The following is a 13,731-nucleotide window of genomic DNA, read 5'->3' as shown; positions in this document are numbered from 1 at the left end:
TGGGCTCCCTGCTTAGTGGGGAGTCTGCTTCCCCCTCTCCCCCTCCCTGCTTCTCTCTCTCTCACTCACTCTTTCAAATAAATAAATAAATAAAATCTTAAAAAAAACCACTCCACAGGAAGATTCTCCTAACATCCCCACTGTACAGAGGAGGAGACTGTGGCATAGACAGGATAAAGGACTCGCCCAGGGTTGCACTATTAGCCAAGAGTGAGGCCGGGATCCAAGTCCAGGCAGTGTGACCCCTAACTTGGGGCAACACGAGGGCTGGACGCCGTTCCCTGCAGAGCCTCCAAGGGGCTTGTGGCCCTGGGACAGTGACCTGACCCCCTGAAGCTCAGGCCTCACAGCTATGCGTGTGGAACCTGAACATCACCCCAGCGGTGACTCCCAGCTCCCGAGTCTGAAGCTTGGGTGCATCTTCCAGGAAGCAACGATTCCTGATGATGTTCCTGTATCAGACCCGGGAGAGCCGGCACAGCAGGAATGAACACACGCTACACGCTGCCTTCAGCTCTCTGAAGCAATCCGGCACTACTGGGGGCCTGCCTCTTTACAAAAGCAAACCCAGCCCGAACCAAAATGGATTCAGGAAGCAGCCAACGAGAAGTCCCAGGGTGGGTTTCCAGTTGCTCCATACGGTGAAACTCTGCCCTGAAGATGCTGCTGCTTTGGCCGACATGCCGCTCTGCCATGGCCACTCTCCCAACCGGCAAGAGGACGGGCACATCATAGACTTAGCCAGACGGCCTCCCAGTGCATGCTCTGACCTCTTACCTCCCCGAGGAGACACCTCAATCTCTCCCTCCGGATGCAGGCTGGCCTCCCTTCCACCCACCCACCGCCATCTGCCTCTGGGACTCAGTGGACCCCATCCCCCTTCTTGAGTCCATTTGTGGGATTTTGGAACTCAAAAGAGTTTTTAGAAGTCAGTGAGTTCAATCCTTATGGCCATCTTATTTTTTTTCAGAACCAATCCAGGGCTGTCAGCCTGCTAATGATCAGTGATTTATGCATTAAAAAAAAAAAATGTGTCAAACCCAGTTCATAGAAATGAGGAGTCTCCCCATAGCAGGTCTCAGCCCAGCAGGGGAGCTTGCAGACCCTAATAATCCTTTGGAACCGGAGGCTCCATTTCCCTATCTCTGGCCAACTCCTTCACAAGGCCCCCCAACCCCACTCGGGCTAGGACCCACTTGACATTTCCCAAACACCTACTTGGAGATGCCCATCTTTGTACCCTCCACCCCACCCCCCAAGAATGCAAAACCCACATCCCGTCCAGGGATTTCAGGCAGGGCTGCCCCGCACTCATTCCTGGGTCTTCTGCCTGCTCCCATCAGGCCAGGAGGTGGTGCTAACATTTGCTTTTGGGTAGTTAACACCACAGAAACAATCGGCGGGGTGCAGAGGTGGGGGGTGGCTTTGTTTTCTGAATGGGCAACACTAACACACACAAGACGACAGCTTTCACACTGCACACGCCTCCCTAGCTGCCCTGACACGTCCCCTTCCATGTCTGTGGGTGCCCCTCCCAGCCCCCAGGCGGGTCTGCCCATGACTCAAGTCCCTGGGGGAGGTGCCTACGGGACAGCCCAGCAGGGACGTGGAGGGGCCGGTGGCTGGCTGTGAAGCCCCATATCAGCGCAAACCAGATTTACAGGCCAAATAAACGAGGCAGCGCGTCAGCAGACGGGCTTCCCCGCCCCACGATCCCCTTCCCCATTCTCAACCATCACTCACTCCCTTCAGGGTCTCCTCCGTCGTGCTGAAGCTGAGGTTTTTAATAAACAGAGTACACCCGGGGAGGCTCTCCTCCTCCTCTTCCTCTGGAGAGTCCGCAGCTCCTCCCTCTGTTGGCTTTTCACCTCCTGGAGTCTCGTTGTCTGGCACTGCGTCCCCCCCAAACACAAATCCATTAGATGGCAAATCCACAAAAGGTCTGAGCTCCAGGGCCTATAGCACAGAACCTGCTAGACCAGAGGGGTTCCGCCTCTGTGCGGGCGGCGTCGGGAAGGGGCACGGATTCCCAGCTGATGCGGGGTTCTAGCCACTCTTTGGGGGAGTCTGGGGGGTGGAGACCGGGGAGGGGGGCGAGGCTGTCCTGCCTCTGGCCTCTCTTTTGAAGGAATATGAAACCCAGACCAGAAGTCCGAGCCTTGGACTAACCCACACCAATGTGAACCTTGATATAAATTACCGTGTGAACTGTTTTACTGAACCACAAACTTAAGTAACGGGTTACTCTTCCACAAAAGCGATATAGAGAGCGAAATTTCAAACTAAAATGCGACTCAAAACTTTTGAAAAATTACAGAATGGCAGCAAAACTTAGAACCCTCTAAATATCTCATGAACCTCAGGGATGTCACGTTCAATTAGAATCCCCAATATACATAACTTTGGAGAGCCACACACGTAAGAGTGTGCCTTATCTATGCCTGACAACATAAATTCAGAGCTGCACATGACAAAAACTGAAAACAAACAAACAAACCACTAAATACTCATAAGTAGGACACTAGGAATGTTACAGGGCCACCCAAGGTTGGGATGATAGGTGTTCATTAAAAATATTTCCAAAAGGATGTGTGAGGACAAAGAATGATGCTTATGGTATAAAAGTTACGAGAAAAATTAAGATCTGAACCAATAAACAGCATAAGGCCAATCACATTCCCTGCACACAGTTCCTGAGGGACATATGCAGGGAGCGAAGCTGGAAGGGGGCGCAGAAGGTGCTCCTGGGTGCGTCTGGAGAACAGGGTTCGTGACCCCAGCCCTCTTGTCCCACCTGCTCGGGAGGAACAGCATTTCAGGAAGGGGGAAGAGCAAATAGGAGGCCACGCATCAGCAGGCTGAGGGTCAGGGTCGGCCGTGGTGATGCGTGTGGACGTCACCTGGGGGTGACAGAAGGCTCAGAAGAACGAGATCAGCACTGTGACCTCTTAGAAGTCCTGCTATGAGGAAATGTGCACAGTTCAACCTCCCTGATTTCCCCATGTCACCCGGTCAGGGCCCGGGGTCACATCCCACCTCCGCAGACAAGCTTCTGAGGTTCCTCCCACGCCCTGCGGAAACCGAAGCCCACCTCGGAGGTTCCTTAAAGCGGTCACGAGACAGCACCCTCACACCTGTGTGGTTCTGAGCAGGGGGCCCGTCCCCCCACACAGATCCAAACCTGGCCTGCCCTGTCTGGCACAGGCCCCAGGCACCGGCTCCCGGATGACAGATACAGCCCTCTCCTCCCCCACACCTGCACTCAAACACTTCAAGCTTCTTGGGGTTCAAATCCGCCCCCCCCCACTCTCACGCCAAGTACCCACACTGCCTGTCTGCCTCCCCGGCCCCTCGTGAGGCAAGCTGAATGCTTGCGAGGCCTAATTAAGCTTCAACCGATTTGTCATAAAACAACCCTTTCAAGCCCCGATGGCCACGGGCGGCCGTGATAAAGTTGTCTGCCTCACATCAGTTGAAGAGACAGCCTTCCCTCCTGCTCCCCCGGAGGTGAACCCAGAACCCAGACCCTCACTCCAGGACAAAAAAGAAGAAATCAACACAAAGGCTCCTCCCCCACCCAAGACACTAACACAATTTACCCAACCAGGGACTCCGTGGTGTGGCTATTTGTACTCAACGCTCAAAGCAAAGCAGGGTGGACAAAGTATTGCTAATGATGGGGAGGCGAAGCTATGCAAAGTAGCTAAGACTTCGGGGTCTGAATGAGAGCTTCAATCGAGCTGAAAACCATGACCTTCAGCTGGGAATGACATTTCCACCCCACTGGCTCTCCTTGCATTTGCCATCCTGGAGATGAAAGCAGAGGGGGAAGGACGGCTGATTAGACAGCTCCCCACCCTGGCCCCATGCTCCAGGCACTGGGCTCGATGCCTCAGGTGGACTGTCTCATTAATGACCACGGGAGCCACATCACAAAAAGTGGGCGGCCCGTGACCAAAGCTGGAGGTTGCTGCTGCCTCTGAACCCTAAATCTGAGGGATCTTCAGGTTGGGAGAGAGGTTCGTGGAAGACCAAAGAAATTCTTTTGAAAGAGAAGACAGAAGTGGGGATGATGGTGACCAAGAAGGCTTGTGGTTAGCTTAAGGGGCAGCCCCTGCTTGATACCAGCCAACTGCTGCCATGGGAGGTCAACTCAGGGTGGTCTCACGTGGTCTTCCAAAAGAAGCTGAAAATCCATCTTTTGACAGAAAAACCCGTGGTTTTTAAAAATTGGCAACTAACTCAATGGCCCGAGGCGTCTGTACCAGGCAGTGGTCAACCAATACACCAACCAGCTCATCGGCCTTTGTGTACTGCTGCCCACACCCAGCCTGTGCACAGACCGCCAGCAAAGACCACCAGCCCTCCCAAACGCCCAGAATTCAGCCAGTTCCCGGTGTCTCAGGGGTTCCAAGCCTCCCCGGGACAGCAGCTCAGGGGAGCCCAGCTCCATCCTGCTTCCCTGCCTGGCTTCGAAGAGCTGTGTGAAAGGTTAGAGGCACCTGCCCTAGAGACGGGATGTTTAGGTTTAGCGAGAGCTGAGCTAACAGTTAGGGTCGGCACCCCAGGAACAGAAGACTGATCTTTTCCATGGTGAGTGAGCTGCCCTTGGCCCCTGCCCGGGAACAACAAGGGGACTGTGAGGGTGGCCAGGACCTAAGGCCGCCCCAGGTGTGCGGCTGGCCTGGCCCACTAGCTCCTCCAACAGTTAATCAGTCGGCCAACAGCCCTGACCCCCAACATCCGGGAGGGAGATCCAGCTTGAAATAAAAGACATGATTAAATGTGGTCTGGCCATCCTCCAACAGCACAGAGATGTCTGTGGTTTCTCTAAACCTCTGTGTCCCCAGCAACCACCTGCCTGCACCTGTAACTGCCCCTGGGATGCTGGGAGAATGAATAAGACAAGGCGGCTGGTCTTGAGATCTGCTGAATATGGGGGGCCTGGAAAAACTGAAAAGGGGCCCACAGAGCAGCCAGGAGCAGCACAGAGCTGTGAAAAGCACACAGGCCTTAGGAAGGGGTGATCTGGGTCAGAGTCCCGGTGATGCCACTCAGGAGCAGTGTGGGCCACACCTCAGAGCCCGGGGGACCGTGTCCCTGCCAGCCACACCCCTGGGAAGGGCTTCTGCTCCCCGAGTGGCCAGGCCAGGCACTGCTGCAGCCCACACACTTGCGTCCCTGTCCAGAGAGGTGTGACGTGGAGGCCAAGTGCCACGGCTGCAAAGCCAAAGGTCATTTTTAAAAGCACTTCTGCTCCTGGCCCGAGTGGGGAGACAAAGACGAGAAAGAAAAATGAGATACTGTGAGACTCAAACAGATGTTTGCCAACAAAATCACCAGGAACCAGAGAAAGAGGGAAGAAGTAAGGAAGGCAAGCGGGGCTGGGCCAGAGGGTGGGAGTGCGAGCGGGGGGAAGGATTTCAAAGTCAGGTGGGCCGGAGGGGGCTGGGGCAGGCAGGGGAGAATGTGCTTCCATCTGTAGCTGGCACAATAAAACCCGGTCACGCATCACCACATGGGGCTTTATTATAATCAGGCCGCAGAATTTACCACGGCTCCCCCCCTCCACCTTCCCAGCTCTGGGCGCTGAAGGCTGACAGCAGAGACTGTTATCAGTTGCAAGCAGCTTTTCAGGACCTCCCCCGACTCTGAGCCCTTTATCTGGAGGTGAGGGTCTTGGTTGTGGGGAGATAAAACACACTGTCCCCCTCCCTCGAGACTGGTACAGGGAACGGGGAGCTTTCCAGAAAGGAAGGAGGGGGGGCTGGGAAAATAAAAGCCCATCCACTCCCCTCCCCGCTCCCCTCTTTCAGGGGCTGAGAAAATCTAGGGCTTGGGGGCTGGCTGAGTGCGATGGGGATGGGGGAAGCTTTGGGAATGAGGTGGGGGCCCAGGCATGTGGGAGGAGCACGTGAAAAGGAATGGCACAGGAGGCTGGGGAGGGGGCTACGTATGCGATTCGTGTAAGAAAAAGGAACAGAAAGGGCAAAAAGGAGCCCAGGAGGGGAGCTCTGTAGGAATGCACCTGGTGATGCGGACCTCAGCAGGGCTTGAAATCAGTCCAGACACGCATAGCGCCCCGTCTGAAATCAGGCATGCAGCCAGGCCCCTCGGCCGGGCTCCGCGGCCTCCTTTGTGTGAGTGTCGTCAGCCCCGAGAGGCAGGGCCTGTCAGGGGAAGTCTGTCTGGGAGGCTCTCAACAGGGCAGCCCAGGCCCCAGGACGCAGGGCTCAGTGGGGCAGGGCAGACTTGGGGACGGGGTCTCTGCCAAGCCTCCTCTCCGTGAGCTCCAGAATGTTTCTGTCTGCAAGGCCTGCCCCTGCTCCTAGTGGGACATCTCAGCTGGCCCCCACCAGGCCTCTTCTGGGGAAGAGGGTCTGCGTGGCACCCACTGGGGTCACCCCAGCTCAGCGGAAGCTGGTGCTCACGGCTGAATGATGAGCCATCCGCTCCGGCTTGTACCGGAGGGGCAGAATATTGCTGCTTTCCCCGCAGTGCCTCGCCATACTCTCACCTCCGCCCTGAGGGGTCAGCATGGTCATCACGCCCATTTCACGGACGCTGAAACCGAGCCTCAGAGAAGGAGGGTGGCTCGCCCGGCCACAGGGCCAGGAGGGGAGAGGGAGGACAGTGATTTCCCCAGGAGCTCTGAGCGGTGCGCCGAGGAACGGGAAGTGCTCAGTGCAGGGCCTAGCACAGCGTAAGCGCCCCGGGGTTCGCTCAGCACCTGGCACCGCCCTCCTTCCAGGTGCTGAGGTTCAGCAGGGAGCAAGTGGACAAAACACCTGCCTTGTGGCACGGACTTTCTAACAGGGAAGTCAGACACCAAGGAAGTGAGCCTGTCCACGATTCCAGGAAGTGGGAAAGGGTTAGAACAAAGCAAAGGGTAGCTCGTGGGGTGGGCATCAATCGGTACACCCAGCAGGAGCTGGGACTGTCCCTGGAATCGGTGCTGGCACCCTCTCCACTCTGCTCCGACGCAGGACGACCGCTGGAGGACAAACCCTCCATCACCAAACTCCTACTGTGTGCCTGAGACTTGGCACAGAGACCAGGATAACCCAGGCTTCCAGGCACAGAGAGGGGGGCAGAAACCCTTCTTCCTGCATCCGTTTACTCCGTCCACACATATTCATGGAGCCAGCCTATGCCTGGGGCTTCGTGGGGGACAGGGCACCCAGCAGTGAGCAAGGCAGCTGCTCCTTGCCCTCGTGGTTCTCCCGTCGGCCAGAGACGGATATTGAGCAAGAAAAACAAATGAATATATAGAATACAAACTCTGACAAGTGTTTTAGAAGGCCAGGGCAAGGGGCCACACCAGGACATGTGCAAACGAGTGTGGCCACATGGCATCAGGCTTAGTGGTCCCGCCAAAGCAGGTAGGAAATGGGCCCTCACTCCTGGCAAGTGTGTGTGCCTAAAAGGAGGACTTGCTTTGGCCAAAAATATTATTCAAGTTCAGGATGATCAAATGAAGTGAACGCTAAGGTGGCTGATGATTTTGGGGTGATGGCTCGTTAAGAAAGTCACAGGACTGTGTCAAGAGAAGTCTTCCTATGGTGGCAAAAGCGGGTTTTGAAGGGAACCCTAATCCAATCTGTGGACAAAACTAACTCAAGAACAGGTGCCAGTGAAGGTTCATACCAGTAATCAGTAAGTCTGAGAACGAGGGAGGCTCCTGGAGCCTCGAGATGCAGAGAGCAAAGAACTGCCCTTCTTGATTGGAACAAAGATACCAGACCAGGGGCTCCCGAGTGCCTGGTGCCGACTGGGCTGGTCCTGAAGGTTTTACGGACTCACGACAACGTGGCAAATGCAGACAGCCCTAGGAGGTTTATGGACAGCGAGGTCTATTCAATTAAAGGCCTGTTCTTTAATCTGAGAATTCTGCTCGCCCCGTTTTTGCTCTGAGTCACCCTTTCTGGGAACGACGGAGATGGTAGATGGGAGATTTATTTTCTCAATTCTTATTTTAATACACTGGGTAACCCTATGGGGGGAGGTGAGTAGGAAAGCGGGGGATACTGCTAATGAGCAAGGTCCTAACATCTGGATAACAGGACCGCCAGCCCTTTTCAAAACTTTTCTGAAGGTCTTTGATTCTAGGATGTGTCGTGGTCCCCACCCTGAGCGCTTCTCGCCCCCTAGGGGACATCTGGGGAACACGGAGGGAACACGGACAGTGTTTCAGGTCGTCATGAGCACCGAACGCTCTGGACATTCAGTGGGCAGAGAGGGTGGGGGCGCAAAATGCTTTGCTATTTGCACGACCATCCTGGCAAGGTGGGGGGGGGACGGTGCTCCCCCCGCACCAATGGCGCCCCTTCCGCCCCCAAGTGTGAAGCATTAGCGGGGGGTGAGCCACCCCTGACCCTGCCCCGGCATCCCCACCCTGCCCTTGTGCTATGCCACTCCAAGGACGGAGGAGAGACTTCTCACTGCAGGCCCTCACTGGTCAGGCATGCTGGCAGGTGTATAAAACAAGAAGGTTCTCACCTGCTCGGTTCTAAATCCTTAGTGGTAGATTCCAGGGGTCTTTTTCAACCTTTAATTGGCAAACGGAAAAGCTGGCTACTTTATGTTGCACCTAAAATTTCTATGCTCTGATCTTAAGGACATCTTACATGCCTGTAAAATCCGAGAACCTGAGCTCCGCCGGTCTCCAGGACAAATAAATAACTTGAAACCAAGTATCTTACAGACTTGAGCGTTGCGCCCAGCCCTCCCACCCGCCCTCCTCCACTTGCCCCCTGCCCTGGGACACCCTGATCTCAGCTCTTACAGGTTTCTTCTTCCGCCCTGTCCTCTTCTGCAGGTCCTGCTGGGGGATCTCGGGGTTCCTTCATCTGCGGGGCTGAGCTGGAGAAGATGCCCACTGGAGCCCACTCCAGGTACAGGGGGGCGTGGTGAAACTGCAGAGACAGGGCAGGGCAGGGGCTCAGTTCCTTCTGCAGATGAAGAGCCTGAGGCTCAGCAAGTATGGGCAACTCACCCGGGGAAACGGAGCCAAAAGGAGAAGCACAGCCTGGAACCTTCTGTGCTGCCTGATCCCTGAGAACACCACAGCCTCCCACCTCCCTTTGCTGTAGCTTGGGGCTCAGGCGACAGGCCTGAACATCTGTTGTCACTGGACACATTGGGGTCTTCTTGGGTTTTCTGTGATGAGGGAATGCAGGGGGTAGGAGAGGGAGGCGGGATCAGTGACGGGGGTAGGACGGGGAGGCGGGATCAGTGATGGGGGTAGGACGGGGAGGCGGGATCAGTGATGGGGGTAGGACGGGGAGGCGGGATCAGTGATGGGGGTAGGAGAGGGAGGCGGGATCAGTGATGGGGGTAGGACGGGGAGGCGGGATCACTGATGAAATGCAGCTCTGTGGGAGAAGTGTGGCAGGGCCGTCAGAAACACACATTCTGCTCCCCCGCACCCCCAGGCAATGCATGTGCATGCAGATTCTTTCTTTTTACAACAAGGATAAACCTGACACTGATAAATAGTCTGCAGAGGGCTAAAGTGCCTGATAAAGAGAAGCTACTCATTGTGGGTGAACGGTGCTCCCCCCCATAAAGATATGTCCACATCCCAAAACCCCGGAAACCTGTGGATGGGACTTATTTGGAAAAAAGATCTTTGCAACTATCATCAAGTGAAGGATCTTGAGATGAGAGCATCTGGGTTATCTGGGTGGGCCCTAAATCCCATGACAAGTGTCTGCACATGAGAAAGGCAGAGTTAGATCTGGGGATGGAGGAAGAAGGCCACGTGAAGACAGAGGCAGAGACCGGACAGACGTGGCCACGAGTCAAGGGACACGTGGTGCCACCAGAAGCTGGCAGAGGCAGGGAAGGGTCTCTGAGAGCCTGGAGAGTGGGCAGGGCCCCGTGACAGCTGGATTTCAGACTTCGGGACTCCAGAGCTGTGAGACAATACAGCTCTGCTGTTTTAAGCCCCTGTGGCCATCACAAGAAACTAACGTACTACTCTAGACGTGTATACACGTGACTTCTTTCTCTCTTTATTGAGAAACAGGAGACCGCCTTCTTATAGAAGTGACTTTCAACTTACTGGAAACAAGATACCACAAGCGCCCAGAATGGTGGCTCTGATTCACATAGGAGTGGAGAGCCAAGGAAAGCCAGAGTGCAGCACGGAGCCAGGGCATGCTCTCTGGGGGAACTCTAGAGCGACTCTCTCACATGCTCCCATCCCGAGGAGGTGCTCTCAGGGGTGGGGTCGTAGATCATGTCGGAGGAGGCTGGTTTGCAGACAGTGCCGCACTGGCCAGGTCTGCGCTAAGGCAGCCTGCCGGTCCGTCGGCCCCCTCGGCCCTCTGCTGAGCAGGCCCTGGCAGCCCTACCTTGGAGTAGGCCAGATGTCTGAAGGCCTTGCGGGCCTCCAGGGCCTCCACGAACTCCACGATGGCGGTGATGCCGCCCTCCGGCAACAGCACGCGGCCCAGGCTGCCGAAGCGGCCGAAGGTCTCCTGCAGCTCCGCCGCCAGGGTGCCCGCCGGGAGGTTCTTCACCAGGATCACGGTCTTGCTTCGCTCGGCCGCCGCCTGCAGGGAGGGAATCAACACACGTGGGGCAACGGGAGGGAGGATCCCCGGCCCGACCCCAACTCCGATCTGCAGCTGTCTCTGCACCAGGCAGCCCTTCGGGACCTCAAGTACCAGGCGCTTGGGGAGCGGGCCCCTGAAACCCCTGCCTTGGGCGTGGCGCTCTAGGGAGAGAGGCGGCTCCTCCGAGTGGGCAGAGGTGAGGGCCCCAGCTCTAGAGCCCGGGTCACATGTCAGCCCCTCCACTTCTGAGCCATGGCAGATCCTGCCAGTGTCCACCCGCAGCCCTTGCTGGGCCTTCCAGAGTGTCCAACAAGACAGCAGATGCATGGCCCTGAGAGACGTACTTAACTCGGCCTCAGCCCCTCACCTAACGCCAGGACATGGTGCCTATTTCACAGGAGCACCTCAGGGAAGGATTTAATTACGTGCGTTAACACGAGCCAAGTGCACACAGTATATGCACTCTGTAAATGTCAGCGATCAGTTTATTGAAAAACCATGTAGCGGGGGCACCGAAGAGCCAAGATATAATGGCCAAACTCCAGGCATATGGGGTATCTGAGCAGGAGTCTCAGCTTGGCTACGAATCTAACCTGAAACCTTGGGTCAGTTGCTTTCCCTCTGGCCTCAGTTTTCTTGCCAGCAAAACGGGCAGTAACACCCATCCTCTAGGCCTCACTGTTGCTGTGAGGACTGAGTGAGGTGGGTGAGGTGGAAGGCATCTGCAGGTGGGAAGGGCTGGCCCCCAGTGGGCTTCAGGTGCCACTGAGGCCGCAGAGGACAACAGTTAGGGGCGTGGGCTCTGGGGCGTTCCGATCCACGACCAGCTGTGTGACCTGGAGCATGTGACTTAGGCTCTATGAACCACGAAGTGAACACAGCAGGGCTGCTTTCCCGGGTTGTCACATGAGGGAAATGAATAATAAAACACAAATTTAGGGGAACACTTTGGTGAGTCCCGGTTAAGTGTTAGCTGTCAGCATCTGTACTTCACGCATCCACCCGCCCTTTCCATTCCACTCGCCCTGGAGGTTGGCCTGAACAGCCAAGAGGGCTATTTGGGAGTCAGAAGTCGAGATTTAGTCCAGGCTCCTGCCACAGGCTCGGTGTTTGACCTCTAAGTCACCACCCCAACCCTTCTCTGGGCCTCAGTTTCCTAGCCTGTGAAAGGGAGGGGAGGATGGGAGGTGGTCTAAACTCCTACCTGGTGGAGAATGAGCATGCAGGAGTCCTGGCCTCTATCCTACCTGGTCCAAGGAAGGTCTATACTCCCAGTCAGACAACAGGTGCTCCTACTAAGGTACTGGGTGGGGCCCCTCTCTTCTGTGTGGGCAAGCACACAGCCCCCAAGAGATACCATCGGAGTCAGATGGGCCCCTTGTCTGAGCCCAGGTGATATTTTCTTCGTTAGAGACAACTTAAGAGTTTAATAATCATCATCCTTGAAAGGCCGGATCCTCAAACCCGCCAGCACGTCCCGGATCTGAAACCCCACCCTCTGCTCTCCAGCCACTGGTGGCTCGCTGAGCCGGTACCCACCTGGCTGAAGGAGTCCAGACTGACCCCGTTGTCGAGGAGGAAGCGCCGCACTTCCTGGACGAGCTGGGTCTCCCCCAGGGCCACGCGCACAGCCACGCTGCCCTTGGTCTCCTGTGGGAGGCGGGAAGGGAAGAGGCCCTGTCGGCTGGTGGGCTGGTGACAGGTCCGTCGTTCCACCTCCCAACAGCCTGAGGAGACAGCTGGACAGGGCCGCCAGTGCCCCTCACGGACCCACAGTAATTTCGTGATTCGGGCTTCCATGTCTCACACAGTAAATCCAGAACCCCATGCCTACCTCTCCAGCTTCACTCCCCACCCTCCATTCCAGCCGAGCAGGCCAACCTCATCCCCACCTCGGGCCTCTGCACTTGCTGACCTCCGCCTGCATGGTGCTTACCCCCTGATGCCTCCTTCCATTCCGTTTCTGCTTAGATGTCACCCTGCTGACTGGTGACCCTCACTCTCACACCCTCTCCCCTACTCAGCTTAACCTTCCTAGCTATAACACGTACACTGCACCTGCTTATGTGCGTCTTCCTTCTCTGTAAGGTTCTAGAAGAGCAAGACTTTCTGTGTCGAGTGCCTGTGGGATCTGAACTGACTGCATGCTTCCTAACCGGCTAAGGCCTGGAGCTGAGCTGCCCGACATGGTGGCCATGAGCCACATCCGGGCACTGAACATGTGAAACGTGGCTAGGAGTGCTAGGAGTATAGAACACGCACTGGATTTCGAATACTTCGCGAGAAAACAGAAGGCAAAGTTAACTTGTCATCTTTCATACTGTGTATTACATTAAAACGGTATCTTGGTCATGCTTTGGCTATACTGAATTAAGTAAAACAGATTTTGAAAACGAATCTTACCTGTTTCTTTTTGCTTTTTAAGAAACATGGCCACTCTGATGTCTGCCACTACACATGGGGCAGACATTCTAGTTCCAATGGGCAGTGCTGACTTTGAGTGCTGGGCAGGAGGAAATGACAATGGGTCTACGGTTTATGGGGCAAAACCATGGATATCCTTTCTGACTAGCTGGAAAACATACTCCAACATCTTGCCAGAGATGGACTCAGCCATGGTTTAAGTAGAGACATGTGCATTTTAAGGAAGGTGTGTGATCTGAGGGGGCTGGAGAGATGGATGGGAAAAGTCAGCAGGAATCCAGTTTGACTTCTATGGGAAGAGGGGCAGGGACCGATGACTCCCCTTTCCTCGTCTCGAAGACTGGGGCCACCCCAGCCGAGGGAATGCGTGTGACAACCCTTGGAGAGGTGTGTGATGGGGTTCAGAGCACGGGCACCAGAGTCAGACAGACCTGTCATCCCATCTTTGCCTTTTCCAGGTGTGTCACCCTGGGAAGGTTGCTTTGTGTCCCTAGGCCTCAGTTTCTTCATCTGGAAAGTGGGACAACAGGAGCACCTAGCTCATCGGGCTGTGGTGAGGAGCACCGCACAGCTGAGTCTCTCTGGCTTGGCTCCACATAAGCCCGGGAGAAGCAGGCCTGGAGCGTGGAGAGGATACTTCCAGAGAAGGCCCCAAGGATGCCTACAACTTCAGCCTGAGGCCAGGGCTTGTAGATGACCCCAGAACAACGGCCCCTCCCCTGCTCTTTCTCCCGTTGTGATCGGC

General features: G+C 55.7%; 1 protein-coding gene across 2 annotated transcripts in view; it reads right to left on the bottom strand.

Moving 5' to 3' along the window:
• The window catches only part of RBM19 (RNA binding motif protein 19), a 136,549-nt gene that overhangs the window by 98,410 nt on the left and 24,408 nt on the right, over positions 1-13,731 (bottom strand). For both annotated transcript variants that reach the window (XM_025889717.2, XM_025889718.2), the window contains exons 14-17: positions 12,102-12,212; positions 10,359-10,559; positions 8,786-8,915; positions 1,744-1,892 (exon numbers count right to left, since the gene is read on the bottom strand). In XM_025889717.2, the coding sequence (XP_025745502.1) occupies positions 1,744-1,892; positions 8,786-8,915; positions 10,359-10,559; positions 12,102-12,212 (591 nt within the window). The remainder of the gene's footprint in view (positions 1-1,743; positions 1,893-8,785; positions 8,916-10,358; positions 10,560-12,101; positions 12,213-13,731) is intronic.

Source organism: Callorhinus ursinus, unplaced genomic scaffold, assembly GCF_003265705.2.
Source record: "Callorhinus ursinus isolate GAN/ISIS: 27379988/994484 unplaced genomic scaffold, GSC_fseal_2.0 scaffold41, whole genome shotgun sequence".
In the NCBI taxonomy this organism is placed as follows: Eukaryota; Metazoa; Chordata; class Mammalia; order Carnivora; family Otariidae; genus Callorhinus; species Callorhinus ursinus.
This window is presented reverse-complemented; position numbering and strand designations above follow the sequence as displayed.